At 69.7% G+C, this 25250-nt stretch overlaps 1 protein-coding gene and 1 long non-coding RNA gene across 5 annotated transcripts; one reads left to right on the top strand and one right to left on the bottom strand.

The window, feature by feature from the left end:
- Positions 1 to 3003: 3003 nt before the first annotated feature.
- On the top strand, positions 3004 to 25044 carry ADSS1 (adenylosuccinate synthase 1). Of its 3 annotated transcripts, none has more exons than XM_071213563.1 (14): positions 3004 to 3228; positions 8679 to 8781; positions 10709 to 10771; positions 11153 to 11203; positions 12475 to 12541; positions 14743 to 14850; positions 15769 to 15850; positions 16112 to 16238; positions 16559 to 16713; positions 17134 to 17258; positions 19175 to 19272; positions 20428 to 20577; positions 22963 to 23077; positions 24771 to 25044. In XM_071213563.1, the coding sequence occupies exons 1-13, from the start codon at positions 3037 to 3039 to the stop codon at positions 23013 to 23015; spliced, it is 1374 nt and encodes a 457-aa protein (XP_071069664.1). In that variant the 5' UTR covers positions 3004 to 3036; the 3' UTR covers positions 23016 to 23077; positions 24771 to 25044. The 3 variants fall into 3 exon arrangements, with proteins under 3 accessions (XP_071069664.1, XP_071069661.1, XP_071069663.1); XM_071213560.1 differs by having other exon boundaries at positions 22963 to 23907; XM_071213562.1 differs by having other exon boundaries at positions 22963 to 24468.
- Positions 17747 to 20735, bottom strand: LOC131277093 (uncharacterized). Of its 2 annotated transcripts, none has more exons than XR_009184304.1 (3): positions 20646 to 20735; positions 18265 to 18341; positions 17747 to 18100 (listed from the first exon to the last, which is right to left on the bottom strand). It is a non-coding gene; the product is annotated as an uncharacterized lncRNA (long non-coding RNA). The 2 variants fall into 2 exon arrangements; XR_009184303.1 differs by having other exon boundaries at positions 17747 to 17882.
- Positions 25045 to 25250: the final 206 nt, after the last annotated feature.

The following is a 25250-nucleotide window of genomic DNA, read 5'->3' as shown; positions in this document are numbered from 1 at the left end:
GGGCGGGGGGGGGGCAGGCGTGGAACGGTGACGAACCGCAGCTGGCTGTCCAGCGCCCCCTCTCTGTCCGCCCCCCAGGCGGGAGGACGGGGCCAGCGGGCACACTCAGCCCCTGACCTGCGCCTGGCGGAGGGGCCGGGTCGCGCCCGGGGCGCGTCACCGGATAATAATTCACAAGCACCCGGCCCGCAGCGGTTGGTGGGTCTGCGGCCCTGGTCACAACCGCACACTGTGGGCTCACTGCCCTGGCAAAGCCAGGCCTGAGGAGCCAAGTGGGACGGGACGCCAGCACGTGCAGCCACCCTTTCCAGATTGCTTCCGGGGAGAGCATGGGGAGCCCCCCAGGGGGGCGGGGGTCTGAGGGGAGTGGGCCCCTGCGCGGGTCGGGGAGGCACCCCCTGTGCCCCCCCGTTGGGCCTCCCTGCCCTGCACCCTCAAGTCGGCCACAGCCCCCGGCCCTCTGAGCAGCCCCCCGGCTCTGTCCCCCTCGCCCACCAGCTCAGTGTCGGCAAGTTTCTTCCTCAAGCTTCCCTGGCCTCGGACAGACCGGGGCCTGTGCCCAGGGCCCCAGGCGGTCACCCACGCGCGTCGCTACCGTGTGGCCCCCTTGGGGGAGCACGGCGTGGCCCCCCTCTCCCAGCGAGGCTTTCAGACTTCCTTCAGAAAGGCCTTCCTGGGGGGGACCCCAAGGTGGGGCTCTGGGGGCGCCATGCTCCGGCCAGGCCCGGCTGGTGCACCCGAGCGGGCCTTCTCCAGGCACACGGGGCCGCGAGGCCTCGCCGTGGCAGCGGTGCCAGCCTCCCCCCCCCCCCCCCCCCGTGTGCCCCAGGCCCGGCCCTTTCTGGACGTCCTGAATAAACGGGTGACACACGGCTCTCCTTGCGTCTGACTCCTGGGGACACAGGGGCTGGGGGGGCTTCTCCCGTCGTGGGCTGGCCCAGCGCGGGCTGGATGCCGCCCGAGGGGACACACTGCCGTGCTTGTGGGCACGCGGCTCCCTCAGGGAGGTCCCGGGAGTGGGGCGGGTCCGCGCTTAAGTTGAATGATTTTGAGGCAGCGGCTGCGCAGGGAGTTAAATTGACTGCCCAAGCCGCGGCCCCTGGGGGGCGGGGGCTCCAGGCCTCGTCTTCCCAGCTGCCCGGTGGAAGGTCAGCGCACCAGCTCACACCAGCACGAGGACAGGGCGGGACAGGGTTTCCCGCCGCCCGAGGCGCCTTCACGGCGCAGGGGCAGCCTGGCCTCGTGGGCCCGTTGCCTCGGTGGTGCACGTGGGGGAGGGTCTGGGCACAAGTGTCCTGGGGTGTGGAGGCCGGTGGCGGCTGGACGGTCCCCAGGGCTGTGGGATGCACACGGCTGCCGTGTCCAGCGAGCTGGGGGCCCCACCGGGGACGGGCCACCCACCCGGGGTGTGCCCCCACCCAGGACGGGCCCACGACGTGCAGGGCCCGTGGGCTATTTGGGCCAGAGCAGGGTGACTGGCCGGCCCAGCTGTCGGCTGGACAAGGCTGTTTTTAGAAAAGCCCGGCCTCCCCCTGCAGGCTGCGGGGTATTTTTAGTCGGGGCCGGGGGAGCCGGCGCCCCAGGCCGCACCTGACCCCTCGGGGCGGGGGATCCCCATGGCCCCACTCCTGCTGGTCCTGCGCCCCCCAGGAGGGCACAGCAGAGCCAGCCACCCCCCCACCCAGGTCTCAGGTGCTGCTCCCTGGGGGGGCTGGGAGGAAACACCCCCCTGGTGACTCAGCTCCTTCTGCCCCACTGGCTCCTGAGGGCCCAAAAACGCCTCCACTTCTCCTGAGAAAAACAAGGAGCCAGGTGTGCTCACCGCGCTGTCCCCCAAGCCCCCCCCACCCTGCCCGTGGCCAGCCCTCGGCTTCTGGACACTGCAGCTTTCCGAGCTGTGGTCCTGAGGGGAGCTGGCCCCCTCTGCCACCTGCCCCCCGCTTTCTGGAGCTGAGGGGGGAGGGCCCCCTCCCCTGCCCTGGCCTCAGTCACCCCAGGGCTCCCCGGCCTTGCATCTCCTGGGGCCACAGTAGCCCACATCACGTCACTGACGCCAGCAACAGAACAGAAAAGTGGTGTCCCCATGTCACCGAAAGGGGCCGGGGAAGCCTGAGTAGCCCTCAGGGCCTCGGGGCTGCTCTCTCCACAGGGTGGGGGCAGGGGCAGGAGCCCAGCGAGGGGAGGGGGGCCAGCGTGCAGGTCCTTGTGGGCCCGGGTGTGGCCAGTCCGGAGCCTGCTCCCACTTCCTGCCGGCGTCTGGCTCCTAGTGTCTGGGCTGGGGTCCCCAGAGCCCCGGGGGGACTCCACACTCCTGTACTGACACCCCACGGTGGGGCGCCGGGCTCCTGGGAGCCCACCTGGCCCCGTCCACCCCAGGCTAGCCGGGAGGGCTGACGAGACAGCGTCCACTGGGTGCCGCGCGGGGCTGGGGGCAGGGTGCTGCCTGCCTGGCCCAGCCTGGGGGTGGGCGCCAGAGGGGGCCCTGGGCCGGAGGCTGTGCGCGCCGCGCGGGCGGACTGCGCGGTCCCCCGGGGCGCGCGGGCACCTGCTCCCCGAGGCCCCCAGGGGGCGCGCCCGCGGCCGCCCGGCACGGAGGGGCCCGCGCGGCAGGTGCGCCGGGGGCGAGCCGCGGCCAGGGTGCGGGGGCGCGCGGCTTCCGTTCTGCAGACCGTGGAGGGGGGCCCCCCGCAGGGTCTGCACCCTGAGACCCCGAGCCCGCCCGAGGTGGGGTCGCGCGGCACCCGCGCCCTGCTTCCCAGCGGGGCGCCCCTTCCCCTCGTTGGCCTTCCGGGGCGACGGCCGCGGGCTGAGGCCGGGAACGGGCGACCTCCCCGCGCGGCGCCCCGTCCCGCCCGTGCGCCCCCCGGAAGGGCCGCGCCCGCCGGCCCCGCTCCTCGGGCGGCGGGGACCTCGGCGGCGCGGAGAGGTCACCCGAGGCGCGTCACGGCGCCGCCCGGGCCCGCCCCCCGGCCCGCCCCCCGCCCGGGCCCGGCTCCATTTAATGGCGCGGGCGGCCCCGCGCGGCGGACGGCCGAGATGTCGGGGACCCGGGCCTCCAACGACCGGCCCCCGGGCGCGGGCGGCGTCAAGCGCGGGCGCCTGCAGCAGGAGGCGGCGGCCAGCGGCTCCCGGGTGACCGTGGTGCTGGGCGCGCAGTGGGGGGACGAGGGCAAAGGCAAAGTGGTGGACCTGCTGGCCACGGACGCCGACATCATCAGCCGCTGCCAGGTGCCGCCGCGCCCCCCGCCCCGCCGGGCGGACCCCGCCCCCGCCCGGTGGGGTCCTTCCCTCCTGGGACCCTCTTGGAGAGGCCGCTGCACCCCCTCCCACCCACACTCACCTCCCTGCACCTGTCACCCCTCCCTCCAAGTTCCAGAGAGAGGCTCCTCCCCTCCCGGGAGCCCCCACCCCCCTACACCGTCCACTCCTCTGCCCAGGGACCCCCCCTCCCCCGGAGCGGCCAGCGGCCAAACTATAAAATACAAGTTGCTGAGCTGGGGACACCGGATCCTTGGGGGGTGGGGCGTGCCATGGGTGACAGTGCCCCGTGGGGCTGCCGAGTGCCCAGGGGCCAGACGTCGGCACAGGATGGGGGCCTCCCTGGGAGGCGTGACCGGTGGAATCAGCGCCCGGGGAGGGGCGGGGGCTCCGGCAAAGGAGGGGCGGAGGCAGGGCCACCAGGCTGGACCGGCCTGCAGGGGCAGGGACAGAGAGGTGGTCGAGGGGGCCCCCCCTGGATGGCGACTGAGTGGAGGTGGGGAGACGGGGGAGCCACGGGCTGTGGGACCCAGTGGCTGGAGTCCAAGCAAGGGGAGTGGGCCCCTTTGACCCCCGAGGCAGAGGTTTACCTTAGCCAGTGGGGTCTCCGTAGCCCACGTCCCCACGCCAGGGCTGCAGGGAGCCACGCTACCTGTGGGATGACACAAATCGGGGTGCAGAGCCGGCTTTGGGGCACATGTGTTGGCCCTGCAGGAGCCACACCTGGGGGCTGTTGTTAAAAGGGGGGGGGCTGCTCCAGCTCCTTTCTTGGTTCTGTGGCCTCCTCCCTGAGCTCCTGGGGAGCCTGGGGGCTCAGAGCCCACCCCTGGGGGGGAACAGGCCCCCAGGCCTGGCTGGGGAAGCCCTCAGAGGTATCTGGGCCACTCCTGCCGCTCTGAGTTCCTGGAAAGTTCTTCCTGGCATCGTGGCAGGTCCCCAACCCGCTCTCTGCCCTCACCCACACCCGACGAGCCCCTCCCTCTTCCCTGGGGAGCCCCCTCCCCAGCCGGGTACCAGGGATGGCCCTGGGCTCCCTGCTGTCCTCACTGCCGGCGTCCTGCCACGTGCGCCGTGCCCTCGCCTGCTGGGCCGGGGCAGTCGTCCCAGGTGCTCAGCGGCCCCGCCTCTCTGCACCGTGAGCCTGGTCTGGTCACAGCCCCTGAGGACCCCAGGGCCTCCCCCCGCTCCCGCCTCGCATCACTCACCCAGCAGCCCCCAGCTGCACCACAGAACCGGCCCTGCGCCCACGGGGTGAGCTGAGCTGGGGCGGGTCACGGAAGCACAAGGGCCCGCTCGTGGGCAGGGGAGGTCGGGGCTCCCAGGCCTGGCCCAGCGAGGGGGCCGCAGAGCCGGTGACCCCACGCTGCAGCGCTGGGGGACAGGGGGGCCTCTCCAGGGAGCACGAGGACGCTGTCCAGGGCAGCGCAGGGGACCCAGGGGATTGGGGGTCAGAGGAGTCACGGGGAGTGAGGGGAGGGGCCCAGCAGACAGGAGGCCAGTGGAAGGTGTGGCAGGGGGGTGTGCACCGTGGGCGTTGGGAGGGCTGGGGTCCCCCCCCAGCAGGGCGCCTCAGCTGTGGTGGGTGTGGTCCATTTCGGGGGGTCCAGGTGCTGGGCATGCAGGGTCCAGCCCTAAAGCTGGCAGCGGCGTGGGGGGCTCCCAGGGCCCGGGCTGGGCATGGGGCTCCCTGGTTCCCTGTGGGAACACAAGGGGCCCTGCTCAGCTCAGCGTGCAGGACTCTGTGCCGGTGGGGGGGGAGGGAGCCAGGCCAGGGGCAGGCGGGGGGGAGCAGCGGGGGCCGACTCCAGGCCCGACCACAGACGCGCTCCGGGACAGGCTGCACCCCGAGCGCAGGGGCTCCCCCCGCCGCCCCCTGCCCCATCAGGTGCCAGGGGCATGGAGTGGGGGGCTGTCCTGAGTGGCTGGGAGGGCGGGGCCTCTTCGACGCTTCCCGATGGGTGGGGGAAGGGCAGGGGCCGTGCTGACCGATCCCGCAGAGGCTGCCTCCTCATCTCTTGCCACCGCGTCACTACTGGTCGCTGCTCCTGCCGGCAAGCGGTGCCAGGCGGAGGCCCCCACGCCGCTCGCTGCGCAGCCCAGGCCCCCTCCACCCAGTCCGGTGCAGCACCCCCAGAGCCATGGGGGCCTGCAGCCCGCCAGCCCCCCTGGCCCCTCTGCGGGCTCCTGGCTGGCCCTGCTCCCAAGCTTCCTGGTGGGCTCCTGGAGCTGAGGGGGCGTCTCCACGACGGGTGGGGGCCCCGTGGGTGGTGGGAGAGAAGCGCTGGCACCCACGCCCAGCGGCAGCGGGGAGGGCAGGGGCCAGGGTAAGGGGACGCGCCAGCCAGACGCGGGGAGCCTGGGGTGGGGTCATCCTCAGATGGGCAGGGGGCTCAGCGTCTGGAGGGGGTGGGGCCTGAGGACTCATCAAAGACCCCAACTCCAGGCCTGTGGCAGGGGACCACAGGAGTGGGTGGGTTCAGGGCCCGGAGGCCCAGAGCGTCCCCCAGGGGGTGGGCAGGGCAGGGGGGCCCTCCCACTGGAGGGGTTCACGAGGGGACAGCCAAGTCCCCTCGGGGGGGGGGCAGGGTGGGAGGGCCCGGGGTGCCTGAGCCCCAGCACGTACTGACCGGGCCTCCTAGGAGGCAGGGCTGGGAATGGGTGGCCTGCAGCACTTGGCAAGCCCCGGGGGGCTGTGCGGGGAGTGCATCACCCAGCAGGTCTCTGGGGAGGTGGGAAGGAGCCCCCTTGCCCTGGGGTAGGAGGCCCCCCACGCTCCCCCAACCGCCTCCCTGTGCGCCCCAGCAGGTCCCCAGCTCAATGTCCAGGGCTGGCCTCGTGGCCACCTGGGGTGGCTGGTGGCCTCGCCTGGGGACTGCCCCTGCTGGCCCTTGGGTCACCTGACACTGGCTGGCCAGACAGCCCAGTCTGCTCCTAGGAGCCGGTGTTTACCCAAACAAAGGCTCAGCGCTGGCTCCGCGCGTGTGTCCTCGGGCCAGCTGACCCCCTGGGCACGCGGCACCGGGGCAGGATGCCAGGGTCGCGAGTGTCCCCACGTGCCGTCTGGGACTCCGGCCGGCCCCCGGCACCTCGGGCAGGACGCAGGCTCCAGGCCTGCCAGCCCCGTGGGGGTGCAGGGCCTGGGGGGCCCCTGGCTGCGGGGGACCCACTGTGCATGTGGGGCCTGCTGCAAACCCCACTTCTCTAAGGACTCAGTTTCCCCATCTGTAAGTGGACCTTAGGCCCCAGGCTGCCCCCAAGGCGGCCGTGAGAAGCAAACGCACCCCCGGGGAGGGGCACCCCGAGAACTAGGCGCCCCTCTGCCGGGCAGGGCCATGTGCGAGCAGAGGGGACAAAGGACCGGGGTCCTGGCGCCGGGGTCATCAGAGCCAAGCGGTTCCCGGGCGGGGCTCGGGCTTCGGCGGGACGCGCGGTGCAGTGACCTTGGGCGGGAAGTGGTCGCTGTGCCCGCCGCGCCGCCGCGCCCCCGCCCTCCACGGCCCCTTCACCTCCCCGCCCTCCTCGGTCCTCCCCCGCGCCCCTCCGCTCTCCTCGCGCGCCCCTCCCCTCTCCTCGCGCGCACCCTCCGCTCTCCTCGCGCGCCCCTCCTCTCTCCTGGTGTGCCCTTCCCCTCTCCTCGCGCGCCCCTCCGCTCTCCTCGCGCGCCCCTCCGCTCTCCTCGCGCGCCCCTCCGCTCTCCTCGCGCGCCCCTCCGCTCTCCTCGCGCGCCCCTCCTCTCTCCTGGTGCGCCCTTCCCCTCTCCTCGCGCGCCCCTCCCCTCTCCTCGCGCGCCCCTCCCCTCTCCTCGCGTGCCCCTCCGCTCTCCTCGCGCGCCCCTCTGTGACCCCGCCCCGCAGCCCGGGGACACCACCGGCCTCGGCCTCCTCCCCCCGCCCTCCCCGCCCCATCACCAGCCCGCCGGGCCCCCGTCGGTCGCGCTGCCGAGCACCCCGAATCCCCCCCACCCCGAGCCAAGGGCCCGAGAGCTGCGGGTGCCCCGAAGGGCAGTGAGGGGCGGGGCGCAGAGCCCGGAGGGCGGGGGGCTGGGGACGCGGCTGAGCCGACACAGGTTCCGCGGCCCCCCACCCAGGGTGCTGGAAAGGCCGAGCTGATCCCTAAAGGCGCGACACTGGGGTGTCTCCTTCCGCGCGCGACCGGGAAGGGTTTCCGGCCGGGCCCTCCCAGGCGGCGAGCACCAGCCCCCGCCGCCGTTCCCTGCCCTGCGCCCGCTGCCCGCGCCCCCTGCCCGGCTATTTTGGGGGTTGCGCACTGCGGCGCGGAATCTCGGCTGGACGCAGCACCCAGCAGGGCCGGGCCAGCGCCCAGGCGCCTCTCCTACCTCTCTCCAGGGAGGGGAGGGGGCAGGCCAGAGCGGAAGCCCGCAGGCCCGCCCACGCTGGATCAGGACGGCCGCTCCCCCGGCCCCCTCCCCTTGCTGTGGGGGGCACCCGGGCGGGCGCACAGGTGCTGCGCCCCGCGAGCCCCTAGCGCCATCTGGTGGTGAGAGGTGGACCTGGGGGCTTGGGCACCCCATCCCTCCCCTCACACGCCCTTTGACCCTCCCCAGGAAGGCCTCCCAGCCATGTGTTTGGGTTCCCGAGGGGCACCCCTAGCCGATGTCTCTCTACCTGGGCTCCCCCCTGCGGGGACGGCCTCAGGCGTCCCAGGTCAGTCCTGGGCCATGCAGGTGGCTTTTCCTCCAGCCCCGCTTGGCACACACTGTACGGGCGTGGGCCCCCCTGCCCGCCTGTGGCCCCCTCAGACACAGATGCACGTGGGGCGCGGGACCCCCTGCCCACACCTGTCCCCGAGGTCGGCGTGTCCTCACCTGAGCCCTCCCAGGTGCTCCCATCCCACCTGTGCCTGCACCTGCCCTGTAAGAGCGGGGAGGGCTCTGGATGGGTGGGGGAGACCCACGGCGCTGCGAGCAGGCCTCTGGCCACCCCCACGGGGCCCCCTCTGTTCTGCCCCGGACCTCCCCCCAGGACACGAGGCTGCGCTCATGAGCCCCTTTGCTGCCCCGAGGCGAGGGGTCCAGGGCGGCAGCTGGGTGAGCAGCCCCGGCCGCCCTCTCCCCACCCGAGTGGCTGGGGACGCCCGATCGCAGCAGGCCCAGGGGTCCCCCTTATTTCAGAAGAAAGGCGCTTCCTTTCTTCCTTCTCTCCTGTCTTTTTTTTTTAATCCTTTATTGTCAACGTGATTATCAGGAAAAAAGTCTCTCTGGGAGGAGTGAAAGTGCAGATGATGATTTACTTTAAAAATACGCAAGAGAACAAGCTCGAGCCCACAGCAGGTGCTGGGAAGGCCCTAACAGCCCCGGGCGAAACCCGCCTCGGAGCGTCAGGAAGGGTGTCAGAGCAGGGGGCGCCCGCCCGGCCCCACGCCCGCCCAGGCGCTGTCCCCGCAGCGCGTCTCTCTTGCAGGGCGGCAACAACGCCGGCCACACGGTGGTGGTGGACGGCAAGGAGTACGACTTCCACCTGCTGCCCAGTGGGATCATCAACACCAAGGCCCTGTGCTTCATCGGTGAGCGCGCCCCCCAGCCGGGACCCGGCCAGCACCCCCCAGCGGGGCCCCGCCCAGCACCCCCCCCAGCCAGGACCCAGCCAGCACCCCCCACACACAGGGACCCCGCCCAGCACCCCCCCAGCTGGGACCCCAGCCCCTGCCCCAGAGCGTGAGGCACCACCGGGTCACCCAGAATGCTGAGCCCACTGCCCCCCCCAAGTGCTGGGACTCCCAGATGCCCCCCCCAGCACCCCAGCACCCATCAGAGCCGGGCTCGGCTGTTTCCAGGCTCCACGGGGGCCCCCGGGAGCCAGCGACAGCTCAGAGCGCAGGGCCAGCGTGTGAGCAGGTGTGTGGGTGTGCGCAGATGAGCGTGTGCAGGCACACGTGCCTGTGTGGGTGTCTGCAGGGTGTGTGCGTGTGTGTGCATCGTGCAGATGAGTGCGTCGTGGGCGGGTGTGGGCGGGCACCCGGGCATCATGGGTGCACGTACGCCCGTGTCCACGGAGCGTGTGCGCCATCGAGCGTGTGTGTGCACGGTGTCTGCGTGTGACTGTGCAGCACGCGCCTGTGTACAGGACGGCCTGGTCAGCTGTGCGTTCCTGACCCTGCCCAGCCTGTGCCGCCCCCCCTGGCCCGGCCGCCCCGGCCCCTCCGGCCCTCCCCTGGGGCCTCTGTCCGCCCCCGCGCCCCCAGGCCCGCGCAGCCCCGCGCCCTCGCCGCAGCCTCTCTTCCGGCGCCAGGTTGGGGCCCTCACGGCTCGGTCAGGCGGCTTGACGCCCCATCCTGGGCTGGTTCTGGCCGCTCACCCCTTTGCTCAGAGAGGCCGTTCCCAGGACCCCGGGCAGCCCAGCCCCCCCGCCGCACCCCCTGGACTCTGTCTCCGGCCCTTTCTGCGCATAGATAGCCCGTGTGGCGCTCACCAGCCCCTCTGCACTGGCCAGGAAGTGGAGGCTGCAGGCGCCCGCTCTGCGCCCAGCAGGCACCCCAGGGCCCGGCGCCAGGGATGAGCCGGTGGAAGGACGTGCAGCCACGTGGGTGCCTGCAGGGCGCCAGGGGCAGTGGCCGGGTCTCCCCAGCAGCCAGGCAGGTGGGGCTGCCGGCAAGTGGGCCATCTCCCCGCCTGAGCCCCTGGCCCCGCGCGGCCCACATCTCCGGGCCTGTAGCAGGAAGGCCCCCCGGCCGCCCCCCACCATCTGCCGGGCCCTGCTGGGTGGAACCCAGGCCCGGGGCGCCGCCTGCGGGGGGACAGGTCAGGGCCGGCTGCCCGAGCCCAGGGAACCCCCGCAGCGGGTCGGCTTAGCCGTTGAGGTGGCCAGACGGCGCCCACGAAGCTCGCCCGGTGAGAGGCGGCAAGCGTGAACTCATGGCCCCTCGGCTTGTGCAAGGCCCCCAGGCCGTACGCGAGGTTATTTCAGGACTCCGTGGCATCTGGGTGACCTTTTGTGCTCGGCGCGGCCTGCGACCGCTGAGCCGCTCCCCTGTCCCCCTTGGTGGCAGGCGCAGGCTGTGCCGCATCTCGGCCCATCGTGGCCCCTGGGGCAGCGCGTGGCGTCCAGGCTTGCCTGGCCCGAGCCCCCCACGGCTGCCGTGCGGCCTGGGGAGACACCTGCCCTCCCTGGTCCCGTCTCCACATGTGGGAAACGCCCACGTGGATCCACTTCTGTTCACGTGGCCAGGGCCAGCGCGGTGCCCGGTGCTCAGGTGCGGGAGCCGTGGGGGGCCGCGCAAGTCCAAGCCGCTGCTTGTGCACTTAGCAGACGCGACAGCTTCGCCAGGCGAGGCTGACGCCAGCGTGTGCCACCCTGCGAGCGCTCAGTGGCGCCGCCGCCCCATGACTCCATCTCAGGACATTCCCACCCCAAAGCCCCCGGGGCCCATCCCCAGACACGCCCAGCCTAGCACCCAGCGCCCACGGTGGCCACAGCTGTGCCCTGTGTTGCAGGCAACGGCGTGGTCATCCACCTGCCCGGCCTCTTCGAAGAAGCGGAGAAGAATGAGAAGAAAGGTGCGCCGAGTTCACGGGCTGCTCGCCGTCGCTCCCTGCATCACAGGGCACTGTCGGGGACCAGGGGACCCCTGGGTGTGCTGCTCGGGAAGTCTGGCCCGGGGACACTGACCGAGCTCGCCTGGCCCTGACCGCAGGGCGCATCTCCTGGGAAGGGTCTGGTGGGGGCAGGGAGGGCGCCTGCCGGGGGGCTCAGGGCGGGCGGGGGCAACGCAGTACCGGGGTCAGTGCAGGAGGCAGAGGCCCGGCCCCCGGGCTGCGAGGAGAGGCTAGGGGGCCGCTGCCGGCTGGAGTCGAGGGTCCCTCGAGGTCCCTGCGGGCAGGAGCCGTGCCGCCTGTGGCTGGCGCTCACCCGCGCCCCTGCCGGCCGCCCTCCCGCAGGCCTGAAGGACTGGGAGAAGAGGCTCATCATCTCGGACCGAGCGCACCTCGGTGAGTGTGGCCGGAGCTCGGCTGGCCCCACGCCCCATCCCGCCCTTCGTCTACAAGCCTCCAGGGCGGGTGCCCCATTCGACAGACAGGGAAACCGAGACCCGGGGCCCTGTCCATTTAGGTCTTTCCCACCCCCAAAGTCCCCCGTGCCCGCAACCCTGGACACGCCCTGCGAGTGTGTACAGGATGGAGGGGGTCGGCTCTGGTGGTCTCACCCTGCCCACGTGGGTATGGACCCTGCCCCTCGCGGGGGGCTCGGGCGCAGTGAGCTCACCTGACCGCCTGCCCGTCTCTTTCCCCCCCATCTCTCTCTTGTCCCTGTCTCTCTCTCCCCGTCTCTCTCTCTCGCCCCGTCTCTCCCTCCCTGTCTCTCTCTCCCCGTCTCTCTCGCCCTCTCTCCCCCATCTCTCTCCCCCCCATCTCTCTCCCCCCGTCTCTCTCGCTCTGTCTCTCTCACCCCCGTCTCTCTTTCCCCATCTCTCTCGCCCTGTCTCTCTCCCCCTGTCTGTCTCTCTCCCCCATCTCTCTCTCTCCCCTGTCTCTCTCTCTCCCTGTCTCTCTATCGCCCCGTCTCTCTCGCCCCCGTCTCTCTCACCCCCGTCTCTCTCACCCCGTCTCTCTCCCCGTCTCTCTCACCCCTGTCTCTCTCACCCCCGTCTCTCTCACCCCGTCTCTCTCTCCCCTGTCTCTCTCCCGTCTCTCTCTCCCTATCTCTCTCTCCCCGTCTCTCTCTCCCCGTCTCTCTCTCGCCCCGTCTCTCTCGCCCCCTTCTCTCTCTCCCTGTCTCTCTCTCTCTCCCCCGTCTCTCTCTCACCCCCGTCTCTCTCGCCCCCCGTCTCTCTCTCCCATCTCTCTCTCTCCCCTGTCTCTCTCTCCCCCGTCTCTCTCTCGCCCCTGTCTCTCTCACCCCCGTCTCTCTTGCCCTGTCTCTTTCTCGCCCCCATCTCTCTCTTGCCCCCGTCTCTCTCGCCCCGTCTCTCTTACCCGTCTCTCTCTCGCCCCCGTCTCTCGCCCCGTCTGTCTCTCGTCTCTCTTGCCCCCGTCTCTCTTGCCCCCGTCTCTCTCGCTCCTGTCTCTCGCCCCCTTCTGTCTCCCCCCGTCTCTCTCTCTCGCCCCCGTCTCTCTCTCGCCCCCGTTTCTCTCTCGCCCCTGTCTCTCTCGCCCCCGTCTCTCTTGCCCCCGTCTCTCTCTCCCCCATCTCTCTCGCCCCCGTCTCTCGCCCCGTCTCTCTCACCCCCGTCTCTCTCGCCCCCGGTGCCTCCCTCCCGCAGTGTTTGATTTCCACCAGGCGGTCGACGGGCTCCAGGAGGTGCAGCGCCAAGCGCAAGAGGGGAAAACGTAACTATGACGCGGCGCCGCGTGCCGTTAAGTGGCGTTCACGTCGGGCACGTGGGCAAGCAGGGCGCGTCGGGCCCCAGGGCAGGCGGCACGAGCAGAGGGAACCCCCTGGCACCTCTCTGGGGGTCTCCTGGCCGGCTGGCTGCACCCGCTGGGCTCCGGGCTGGGCGTGCGGAGAGGGCCGCGGAGGCTGCATGGCAGGGCAGCACAGCCCATCTGGGCACTCGCGCTGTCCTGTGGCACGCTCGGGCACGTGGCTCTCAAGGCAGGGCTGCCAGTGTGAGGCAGACAGACAGACACGCCGCCCCGTAGCAGCCAGGGGGGAGACAGGCCAGGGACGGGGGCACTGGAGGGGCCAGAGCGGGGCGGGAGGACTGGGGTTGGGGGGCACCACTCCTGGGGACAGTGGGAGTTTCTGGAAGGTTCTGGGAAGTCCCCTGCCCACCCATGCCCTCGTCCTGCCCAGAGGCCGCCTCCCGCCTGCGCACTCCTGTGGCGGTGAGGCTCGGCCACGGCCTCCTGACCTTCCCTCCTCGGGGTCCCCACCGGCCCCCAGCCCTGGCCATCAGCACCTCAGGGGAGCTGGCCTCGGCTGCCCGGCCCCTCCGCCTGCCCACGGCCCGGCTCCTGCCCGCCCACCTCAGGCCCTTCGGCCGTGTCCGTGGGGTCACCCGGTGGCTGGAAGGAGAGGCCCTGCCTGGCGGTGCCCGGCCAAGCAGAGCGTAGGGTGCAGGAGCGCAGGGTGCAGCCAGGACACGGGGCGGCCAGCGGCGCCCAGCCCCTAAAACCACAGGGGACAAAATGGGTGGAAACGCACCCACAGCCCCGAGTGCCATAGGGGCCCAATGGGGCCTGGAGACCCACGTGACCCCCAGCCCGGGTGGGGTGCCCTTCCCGGCTCTGGGATGGGGGCCAGGCCTGGAGCTCGTGCCACCACGGGGGTCCCTGTGGGATCAGGAAGGGCGGAGGGGAGGGGGCAGCCCCCACCCTGGCTCCACCCAGAGACCCCCGGGCCTGTGTGCTGCCTCACCTAGAACCGCTGCACACACACACGTGCAAACACACATGCACATGCGTCTGCACACTCATGTGTGCAAACACACCTCACACCTGTGCATGTGCCTGTGTGCAGAGCAGTGCCCGCGAGTACACGCGGCTCGCACAGCGGCTCTGCTCAGGCACGCGTGTTCTCACAGGTACGTGTTCCCAGGCACACGATCCCCACACGCAGTGTGCCTCACACGTGCACGGGCACACTCAAGTGCACACACTCACACATGCAAGAGCACACTCGCACACTCACGCATTCACACACTCGTATTCATCCATATGCACTCACACACTTGCCCATGTGCACGCACACGCTAACACCCATGTGCACTCACCCCTGCACATGCCCGTTCACATCCATGCACACACCTATACACGCCCACATGCGCCCAGTACACACATGCTCACACCCAGCCATGACACACATCCATGCTCACACTTGCATGCTCATGCCCCCACACACAACCACATGGTCACCCATGTGCACACCCACCTGTGTGCAACACACTTGTGCACACACCTGCATTCACACCCAGGCGCACACTCACACGCTCACACCCACCCATGCATACACTCACCTGCACATTCACACTTATTTGCACACTCACATGCTCACCCACGTGCACACCCATCACTCACAGTCATGCATACACCTGCACTCACCCATGTGCACACTTGCATGTTCACCCATGTGCACACCCACCCATGCACACACTCATACGCTCACAGCTTGGTCGAACAGCTGCCCGGAGGTCGTGGCCAGCACTGCGGGCGCCTCCGGCCCCGGGAGCAGCAGCCAGGCGGGGAGCAGCGCCTCGGGCCGCAGGGGTGCGGAGACAGGCGCACATCAGGCTGGAGTGGGGGAAGGGCGTGGGGTCTGGACCTCAGGGCAGACGGGGCGTGAGGAGAGGATGGTGCTCGGGACAGCTGGACGTTCGCCAGACGTGGGCTACGAGCAGAGTTGCGCAGTGTCTGGCCCTGGGGGCCGCTGCTGCGAAGGCGCCTTAGGGGTCGTCCAATCCGACCTTCACGGATGGAGTGGGGGAGGGGAGGGCCTGCCTGATCCCCTACCAGGCTTCTGCACCCAATCCCCCACCCCCTCCCGGTCCCCAGGGCCCCCGTCCTCACGGCGCCCCCTCCCCACCTCTCAGAATCGGCACCACCAAGAAGGGAATTGGGCCGACCTACTCCTCCAAAGCCGCGCGGACAGGCCTGCGCATCTGCGACCTGCTCTCGGACTTTGAGGAATTCTCCACCAGGTACCCCAGGCCGTCCCCCAGGTAGCCTCCACCAGGTACCCCAGGCCATCCACCAGGTACCCTGGGCCGTCCCCCAGGTAGCCTCCACCAGGTACCCCGGGCCGTCCCCCAGGTACCCCACCAGGAAGCCTCCACCAGGTACCCCAGTCCATCCACCAGGTACCCCAGGTCCCCCACCAGGTAGCCCGGGCCACCCCCAGGTACCCCGGGTCCACCACCAGGTAGCCTCCACCAGGTACCCCCGGGCAGCCCCTAGGTAGCCTCTACCAGGTACCCCGGGCCGTCCCCCAGGCACTCCGGGCCATCCACCAGGTACCCCGGGCCGTCCACCAGGTACTCCGGGCCGTCCCCCAGGTACCCCGGGCCATCCACCAGGTACCCCGGGCCGTCCCCCAGGCACCCTGGGCCGTCCCCCAGGTACCCCGGGCCGTCCACCAGGTACCCCGGGCCGTCCACCAGGTACCCCGGGCCATCCACCAGGTACCCCGGGCCGTCCCCCAGGCACCCCGGGCCATCCACCAGGTACCCTGGGCCGTCCCCCAGGTAGCCTCCACCAGGTACCCCGGGCCATCCACCAGGTACCCCGGGCCATCCACCAGGTAGCCCGGGCCGTCCCCCAGGCACCCCGGGCCATCCCCCAGGTACTCCGGGCCATCCCCCAGGTACCCCGGGCCGTCCCCCAGGTACTCCGGGCCGTCCCCCAGGCACCCCGGGCCATCCACCAGGTACTCCGGGCCATCCCCCAGGCACCCCGGGCCGTCCACCAGGTACCCTGGGCCCCCCACCAGGCACCCCGGGCCGTCCCCCAGGCACCCCGGGCCGTCCACCAGGTACCCTGGGCCCCCCACCAGGTAGCCTGGGTCCTCCGGGCGGGGAGGGTGTCGGGCCCGGCTAAGGGTGCTCCTGCGGCCGCTGCAGGTTCAAGCACCTGGCCCAGCAGCACCAGTCCATGTTCCCCTCGCTGGAGGTGGACGTCGAAGGCCAGCTCAAGAGGCTGAAGGTAAGGACGGGCGCGGGGTGGGGTCACCCGCAGCCCCAGGAGCACGGGGCTCTGTGGCGCTCGCGTCAGCCGCCGACCCGCTAACACACGTGGGAAGCTGGCCGGCGGGAAGGTGGCTGCTGGGGGGCAGCCCCTCGCCCGGGGGCGGGGCCGCGTGTCGGGGCACAGGAAGGGCTCGGAGAAGACCCTGCGGGCGGGAGGCGGGTCTGCGCAGCGCGAGGCCTCAGGCGGCTGGCCGAGCCGCTGCCCTCCCGCCCGCAGGGCTTTGCCGAGCAGATCCGGCCCATGGCGCGCGACGGCGTCTACTTCATGTACGAGGCGCTCCACGGCCCCCCGAAGAAGATCCTGGTGGAGGGCGCCAACGCAGCCCTGCTAGACATCGACTTCGGTACGCCTGCTGCACGCATGGCACAGCCTGCCCCTTTCCAGGACGGTGGGCGGGGGGCCTCGACCGTGGTCCAAGCCTCAGCGGAGGGAGGGGGCCCAGGCACCGCCCAATGGCACTCCAGCCGCCCGTGGCTTCCCAGGCTCCTACGTGAGCCGCAGCGGCCCCGCTGGCAGTGCCCGGTGTGGGCCACGCCCCCAGACGGTCCCTCAGGCTGGCCCCGGCGACCTCCCCCACCTGGGGCTGCACTGAGGGGCGTGAGCGTCCAGCCGCCCGTGGCTGGCAAGGCCTCCGCGGCCCGCCCGACCTGCCCTGTCTCTCAGGGACCTACCCGTTCGTGACGTCGTCCAACTGCACCGTGGGGGGCGTGTGCACCGGCCTGGGGATCCCCCCGCAGAACGTGGGGGACGTGTTCGGCGTGGTCAAAGCCTACACCACTCGAGTGGGCATCGGGGCCTTCCCCACCGAGCAGATCAACGTGAGTGCGGCCGGCGGGCGCAGGGGGTGCGGGGGGCACTGCCTGCGCGGGAGCATCGCTCCCCCCAGCGCGGCCCTTCCTGCCCAGGCCCCCCAGCCCTGGCCCTCCCCCGCCCTCCCCCCGCCCTTGTCCCCGGGGCTGGTCTCACCAGCCAGGAGAGAGAGCAGGTGTGTGGGGCCAGGCAGGGAGGGACGTCGTCCTGGGGTGCGCAGACACCGCAAAGACAGAAAGGAGCACGCGCCCCCGCCCAGCCCCCCCAAGCCCCGCCACGGGTTGGGGTGCCCTGGGGGGCCAACTGGGACCACGGGGGAGCCAGTTGGGGGGCCGCCCCGTCGGGGAGACGCAGCTTCGGGGCTCGAGGGCGCCGAGGAGGCGGGGGCCGGCGGCTGGGGCTCGGTCCTGACTGCGGGCTCCGTGCAGGAGATCGGAGACCTGCTGCAGAGCCGCGGCCACGAGTGGGGGGTGACCACGGGCAGGAAGCGGCGCTGCGGCTGGCTGGACCTGGTCATCCTGAGATACGCACACATGATCAACGGCTTCACCGCGTAAGCAGCACGGGCCGTGGCGCCGGGCTCACAGGCCGCGGGGGCCTCACCGCCGGATCCCCCCCGCCCCGCGGGCTGACCCCCGGCCAGGGCACCACCGACCTGGGCGCAGCCCGTCACGCTCCCGCGTGGCAAAGGCCGAGGCTGCGTGACGGAGGCGGCGCCAGCGGCCCGCCACTGGGGGAAGATCAGGGCGCCGTGGCCCGTCACGCGCGGGGGGGCGTGCCTGCGCACGTGGCCGCTCGCTGAAAGGTCTCAGTGGCCCATGGGCGGTGCTCGCGGCGGGAGGTTTGAGGGTCCCCAGGCTCCCAGCGGGGCGCCCGGCGCCCGCAGCCCTCGTGGTCTGCTGAGCGCCACCGCGTCCCGCCACAGGGCCCTGGGCTGTGCTGTGCTGTCCGCGCGGCCCACGCGCAGCGGGAAGTGCGGGCTGGCCCCAGGCGCAGGGTGGACGGGCCTATGGGACGTGGCGCCAGGGCCCCCCCCCCCCCCCAGCCAGCCTGGGGGTGAGCTCGCCACACCTGCCTCGGAAGGGAACTCACCAGGTGAGCGGCCAGAGGCTTTGCTTCCGCGCTGCTCTGGAACGTTCTGCCCGAGACATGCTGCTTGGGGGTCCGCGGCGCAGCCCTGGAAGGCGAGAGGAGCCCCTGGCGTGGCCGAGGCGTGCGCAGGGAGGAGCGGATCCCGGTCTTTAAACGGAAACCCGGTGACCTGGGAGGCCGCTGGGAACGGCGTCTCCCTGCAGCCAGCGCCGGGGCTCGGGGGGGGGCCGAGATTTCGCATGCCCCCGCGGCGGCATCAGTCGCTGGTGTCTCGTCCCGGGGCTGCCCAGCAAAGCTCTGCAACTGGGTGGTTTGACAAACAGCGATGCGTGGTCCCCGGCTCCGCGAGCCCGCGGCGGGCCCCTAGGTGGGTGCCCTGCACTTGGGGTCCTGCTCCCGCACGCCCAGCCTCGGCACGGGCTCCAGCTCCGCCTCCCGCCCTCCTCGGCCGCCTCCCCTGGTCTTACCTGGACTCAGGCCTCCCTCACCACCGCTTCCAGACGGGGCCGCGCTCACGGGTTCCGGAGTGGAGCCGGGAACGTACCTTTTGGGGGGACACAGTTTGAACCGTCACGCCCCTTAGACCCACCAGGCGCGCACGCCAGATTCCTGATGGTGACGAGTCCCCAGACGGGAAAGTCGCCTTGAAGTGCACCTGCAGGTGACCCCCGTGGACACAGTGTCCCCCAAATGGACAAGTGTCCCCCCGAAATCGACACAGTGCCCCCCAATGGAGTGTCCCCTGAAGGACACAATATCCCTCAGAAATGAGCACAGTGCCCCCCAAATGGACAATGTCCCCCCGAAATGGACAGCGTTCCCCAAAATGGGCTCAGTGGACCTGAGCTCAGGTCGGGCCCAGGGCCCGCTGTCTCTGCGTGGTCCTCCCGGTGGGAAGCTCCTTCAGGGGCCTGCGCGGGCTGCCCCCCTGCACCGAGGGGCCGAGGCCTCTGAACTCTGACCCCTCCCGGGGGTGGTGAGGATCCCGATGGATCAGAGGCCGGGCTGAGGGGTGGGGCCGGCGCCCTTGGGCATCTGGGGGCCCTGGCTCAGGGCCCGGGGCCAAGCGAGGGCTGGGGAGAGTGGACGTGCAGGTGCGGGTGCCCTCGCGGGCCAGACAAGGGGCGGGTGTGGGGGCCGAGAGGGGGGCGTGGCGCCCAAGAGGCCGTGCTGGGGCGCTGCGTGGGCCCCTGAGGCGGGGAGGGAGCTGGGCGCCCCAGGGGCCTGGGGGACCTGCCCGATGATGGGGAACGGGGGGGGGGGGGGGGGGGGGGGCGCGAGGGCCACGGTTCCGCCTCCGGGGCTCCTGGCGCGAGAAAACAAGCCCGAGCGCCCCGCGGCGGCGTGCTGAGCCTTGGCTGCCCGCGGCTCCGACAGGCTGGCTCTGACCAAGCTGGACATCCTGGACGTCCTGGACGAGGTCAAGGTCGGCGTCTCCTACAAGCTGGGCGGGAAGCGGATCCCGTACTTCCCAGGTGAGTGAGGCGGGCGCGTCGCCGCGGGGCCCGGAGGGAGCTGACCGGGGCCTCCCCGGCAGGGAGGGGCAGGTGCGTCGCCGCGGGGCCCGAAGCTGACCGGGGCCTCCCCGGCAGGGAGGGGCGGGCGCTGCCCGGGGCCCGGAGGGAGCTGACCGGGGCCTCCCCGGCAGGGAGGGGCGGGTGCGTCGCCGCGGGGCCCGAAGCTGACCGGGGCCTCCCCGGCAGGGAGGGGCGGGCGCTGCCTGGGGCCGGCCCGGCGTCGCTGCTGCCTCCGCAAGGGCCGCCTGGGGCCTCGCCATGACGGGGCGCCAGCCCTGGCCAGGGTGCCCGGGCGAGGCCGGCTCCGCCCTGGGGCCCCGGGGGTGGGCTCAAGGGAGCCAGCCTGGCCCCCCCGGGCCATGAGCCCCGGCCGCCGGGCGTGAGGCCGCCGCTGGGCCTGGGGGCTAGAGGAGGCGGGGACTGCGGGCCGCCCTGGAACGCTGGGGCTGCGCAACGTAGGGGACGAGCGCGTCCTCCGAGAAAACGCTGTCCGGGCAAGTGGACGGCCCACCTGGCTTCTGCCCCCTTCTTGACAGAGCTCGAAGTGCCATTTCCCAGGGTCCCTGCTGTTTGTCCATCGGTTGTGTCCCTAATCCCCTGCCTGGGCGCCCGTTCCAACCGGCCCCCTCCCCGCGGCTGGCGCGAGCCCCTGCTCTGCGCGCCCCTCCCCGGAGCGGACCCTGTGCCACTCGGCCGCGGTAGCGGTGCCGCCCACTAGGCCAGCGTCCACGGCCCACTGGCCCTGACCTTTGGGAAGCCCGTGGCTCGGCTGGAGGACGGTTTGGCCTGCAGGTGGCCCAGGGGGCCCTGCTGGGCATGAGCCGCAGAGGCCGGAGCCCCTGCCTCAGGGAGCTGGGGGCACGTCGCCCCTAACTGGCCAGGCCACCGACCCTCGGGGACTTCCACGCGGGCCCTCGGTGCTCCTGGGCCGACAGCGAGCGTCCAGTGGACGTGTCCTGCCCGCCCCGAGGAGGCCGTGCCCGAGCCACTGCTGCCCGTCCCCTTTACCCAGCCCTAGAGCACCCAACAGGGCCCGTGGCTGGTGCGGGACTCGGCACACCCGGGGTGATGCTGGCGGCCGGGGTGCCCTTCATCCCTGCCGTGTCCCCGCAGCTAACCAGGAAATACTCCAGAAGGTGGAGGTGGAGTACGAGACCCTGCCTGGCTGGAAGGCGGACACCACGGGCGCCCGGAAGTGGGAGGAGCTGCCGGCCCAGGCGCAGGCCTACGTCCGCTTTGTGGAGAACCACGTGGGCGTGGCAGGTGGGTCCCGGCCGCGTCTCCACCCTGGGCAGGGGGGCACGACCCACAGGCTGTAGCCAGGTGCACACCTGAGGACATTGGCGGGCGGGGCAGGAGCCCTGGGAAGGTCGGTCCACGGCGTTCCACCTGGGCAAGCCTTCTCCCTGGCGGGAGGTGGGCAGCTGAGCCTGGAAGAGGCTGTGAGGGGCGGGGGTGGCCGGGGCCTGGCAGGCTGGCCCTGTGCTGCGGGCAGAGCTCTGGGTCCTGGGGCACACTTGGTTAAGGCCCCAGGCCTGCACTGACTGCGCCTCCGAGAGGAGCCCATCACCAAGCCCCTTATCGTCCCTGCCAGCGGGATTGGGGACACTTGGGTCACCCCGCCAAGAAGGCTAGTCCTCCAGGCTCAGAGCACTGGCTCACCTGCACCCAGCTCTGGAGGTGCATTCGCCAGCACCATGTTCAGGCAGCTGCTCACCTAGCCACAGCTGTTCACCTAGCCACGGGCACCTGTCCTAGTCACGGGCACCTGTCCTAGCCACAGCAGCTCACCTAGCCACAGGAGCTCACCTAGCCACAGGAGCTCACCTAGCCACGGGCACCTGTCCTAGTCACAGCAGCTCACCTAGCCACAGCTGCTCACCTAGCCACAGCTGCTCACCTAGCCACGGGCACCTGTCCTAGCCACAGCAGCTCACCTAGCCACAGCTGCTCACCTAGCCACGGGCACCTGTCCTAGCCACAGCAGCTCACCTAGCCACAGCTGCTCACCTAGCCACAGCTGCTCACCTAGCCATGGGCACCTGTCCTAGTCACGGGCACCTGTCCTAGCCACAGCAGCTCACCTAGCCACAGGAGCTCACCTAGCCACAGGAGCTCACCTAGCCACAGGCACCTGTCCTAGTCACAGCAGCTCACCTAGCCACAGCTGCTCACCTAGCCACGGGCACCTGTCCTAGTCACGGGCACCTGTCCTAGCCACAGCAGCTCACCTAGCCACAGGAGCTCACCTAGCCACAGGAGCTCACCTAGCCACAGGCACCTGTCCTAGTCACAGCAGCTCACCTAGCCACAGCTGCTCACCTAGCCACGGGCACCTGTCCTAGCCACAGCAGCTCACCTAGCCACAGCTGCTCACCTAGCCACAGCTGCTCACCTAGCCACGGGCACCTGTCCTAGCCACAGCAGCTCACCTAGCCACAGCTGTTCACCTAGCCACGGGCACCTGTCCTAGCCACAGCAGCTCACCTAGCCACAGGAGCTCACCTAGCCACAGCTGCTCACCTAGCCACAGCTGCTCACCTAGCCACAGCTGCTCACCTAGCCACGGGCACCTGTCCTAGCCACAGCAGCTCACCTAGCCACGGGCACCTGTCCTAGCCATGGCAGCTCACCTAGCCACAGGAGCTCACCTAGCCACAGGAGCTCACCTAGCCACGGGCACCTGTCCTAGTCACAGCAGCTCACCTAGCCACGGGCACCTGTCCTAGCCACAGCAGCTCACCTAGCCACAGGAGCTCACCTAGCCACAGCTGCTCACCTAGCCACAGGAGCTCACCTAGCCACGGGCACCTGTCCTAGTCACAGCAACTCACCTAGCCACGGGCACCTGTCCTAGTCACAGCAGCTCACCTAGCCACGGGCACCTGTCCTAGCCACAGCAGCTCACCTAGCCACAGGAGCTCACCTAGCCACAGCTGCTCACCTAGCCACGGGCACCTATCCTAGTCACAGCAGCTCACCTAGCCACAGCAGCTCACCTAGCCACGGGCACCTGTCCTAACCACAGCAGCTCACCTAGCCACAGCTGCTCACCTAGCCACGGGCAGCTCACCTAGCCACGGGCACCTGTCCTAGCCATGGCAGCTCACCTAGCCATGAGCACCTGTCCTAGCCACAGGAGCTCACCTAGCCACGGGCACCTGTCCTAACCATGGCAGCTCACCTAGCCACGGGAGCTCACCTAGCCATGGGAGCTCGCCTAGCCACAGGCAGCTCACCTAGCCATGGGAGCTCACCTAGCCATGGGAGCTCACCTAGCCATGGGAGCTCACCTAACCACGGGAGCTCACCTAGCCACGGGCACCTGTCCTAGCCACGGCAGCTCACCTAGCCACGGGCAGCTCATCTAGCCACGGGCACCTGTCCTAGCCACGGGCTACTTCTAAGAGTCAGGATAAAGGGGTGAGAAGGGAGGAGACCCCTGCTTTCCGGCTGATGTGCACTTGTCCCCTCCCTCACCCAAACACGCACACACCTTTACACTTCAAAAAACTGAAACTCTTTCCGTTTGGGGAAAAACAGCCCCACTGGCCAGATTAATTCTTTAAAGGGAGTGATGTTGGAGAACTCTGTGGAAGGCTCTCTAGGTCCCGAGGCGTGTTGTAACGGCGCGCTTTGCCCTTGCAGTCAAGTGGGTTGGCGTCGGCAAGTCCAGGGAGTCGATGATTCAGCTGTTCTAGAGACACTCCCCGTCCCCACGGCAACCAGCCCGATTGTGTTGCTGGACCATCAAAACCAAACGGTAAACAAATAAACGTGAAAGCTGTTTTCTGTACTTTCGTTTTCCTCTTTAAGCCTTCAGCATGCATTTCGAGCATCCAAAGCCAAAGTTGTGTGAATTTTTAAGAGTTCTGCTCTTTGCAGTGAGCGGGAGTACTCAGAATCGAGACGTTGCGGTTGTGGTCGCGCCATTCTATGTCCGGTTGGAGCGATTGAGTAATAAATAGTCCCCAGGCGACTGCAGCTGTCCCTGTTGTTCTGAGTCTCTTTCTTTAAATTCCAAAACTGGTCTGGGTGAGTCAGAGCCGGAGCGAGGCTCAGACTTCCGCTTTCACAAAGCCAAGGCGTTTGTTTGCCCAGAAAGCCGAGCGGAGCAAGCCAGCGAAGGAGAGACCAAGGCGGGAGCTTCCCTGAACACTCAGCCCACCCAGCGCTGCCACCGGGCCGAACGCCGCCCCGCAGCCTTCCAGAACCCTCCGGCTCCCTCGGCCACAACCCCTGCGGCCACGTCGTCGCGCTCCCTGGAAATGCCCTTGGATTGAGTCACTTCTTAAGCAGCCGAAGCCGCGTGGAGCTCAGGCGCGGCACCGCCTCTCGAAACAGCTTTTCAGAGTTTGGGGAAGTCAGGAAAAGGCCCCGGGCGCCGTTCAGCCGGCAGGGACGGCTCTACGCAAAGGCTCCCACGGCAGGGGCGCGGGGCCACGGCCCGCCTTGTCTCCCGAGGCGCAGCAAGGGTGACTTAGGGGGCGAGTGCTGTGTCGTCCGGCCGGGACGGTTTTCTTTGGCTGTGATTAGGCACCTGCAGTTGTGGGGAGAGAGGCAGAGACCAGGAGGGCCTGGAGAGGGAGGCAGGTGAGTGAAGCAGAGGAGCTGCCCTTCCGTGTCCTGTCAGCGGACGGGCTGTCGGGAGGGACCCAGGTCAGCCCAGCTCGGGTCCAGGGCACTTGGCACTGGGCAGGCCGGTCCTGCTCAGAATCTCCAGGTCCATGGCGAGGGAAGGAGTAACTAACACGTGGCCCCGTTCCACTGGGATGAGGTCCTGGGACAGAGACCGCTGCTGGGGGGACGGGAGGCGGGGAACGGCCGACGGGGCCACCCGGGAGAGGCCGTTGGCCAAAATTGAGCGTAAGTGGACGTTCAGGATAGAACCGTGACCCCCCCGAAGAATCGAAAGTGGGGGTGTGTTTGCACCCCAGTGTTCAGAGGGGCATTGTCACAATAGCCAAGAGGTGGACAGGCCCCGTGTCCCTTGGCCGGCGAGCGGACAAACCGAGGGCTGTCCACATCTGCGACGCTGCGGATGAGCCTTGCAGACGTCCTGCTGGGCGAAACGGGCCAGATCCAGGAGGACACGCACCTGGACCTCGCAATGGGAAACACCAGCCCACGCCGTCCAGGCGGAAACGAGCGCAGGTTTGGGGGGGCGGGAACGGGGACTCACTGCTTAAAGGGGACAGAGTTCGGTGGAGTTGAGGTGCTGGAGGGTGGCAATGCCACCCAAGGCTGTGGCCGTGACCACGGCACCGAAGTGTGCGCTGGAAAGGGGCTCAAACGGCCAAGTTTAGGTGGTCTTTTTTTTTTCCTGAGGTGTTTGGGGCTGGGAATTGAACCGGGCCTCCTGTGTGGGAAGCTGGCACTCAACCGCCGCGCCACATCAGCTCCCCTGAGTTGGTTTTTTCGTTTGTTTTGCTTATTGTTTGCTTTTGTTTTTTTAGGAGGCACCAGGACCCGAACCCGGGACCTCCCATGTGGGAAACGGGCCCTCAACCGCTTGAACCACATCCACTACCAGTTGTATGTCTTTTACCACAATAAAAATCTAACATTCCCCCCCACACACACAAAAGAAAACACTGATTTCCCTGCACACTTACAAGCTGCAAGTATATATAACTTCACTATAAATAAATTTTACTCGAACTTAAAAAAGTTAATGAAAGTAATAAAACCACATCACATCCACGTTAGGACCGTGAGAAAACTTCCACTAACGTTTTACTTCGTCTGTTTCCTGCCGGCCTCGTTCTCTGCGCATTTGCTGGGAGGGAGTTTCTCAGAGCTTCTCGTGGGAAAACAGAAGCGCGGCCCTCCCTGGAGCTGACGCCTCTCGCCTTCAGGACGCCCGACTCCGAGGTCAAGCTCGCCCTCCGCGGGGCAGCAGCGCGTTTCCTGTCCAGCTTTCCCAGGGGGGCCCC

Source organism: Dasypus novemcinctus, chromosome 3 (assembly GCF_030445035.2).
Source record: "Dasypus novemcinctus isolate mDasNov1 chromosome 3, mDasNov1.1.hap2, whole genome shotgun sequence".
Classification (NCBI taxonomy): Eukaryota; Metazoa; Chordata; class Mammalia; order Cingulata; family Dasypodidae; genus Dasypus; species Dasypus novemcinctus.
The sequence above is the reverse complement of the archived record's forward strand: the minus strand, read 5'-3'. Positions and strand labels throughout refer to the sequence as shown.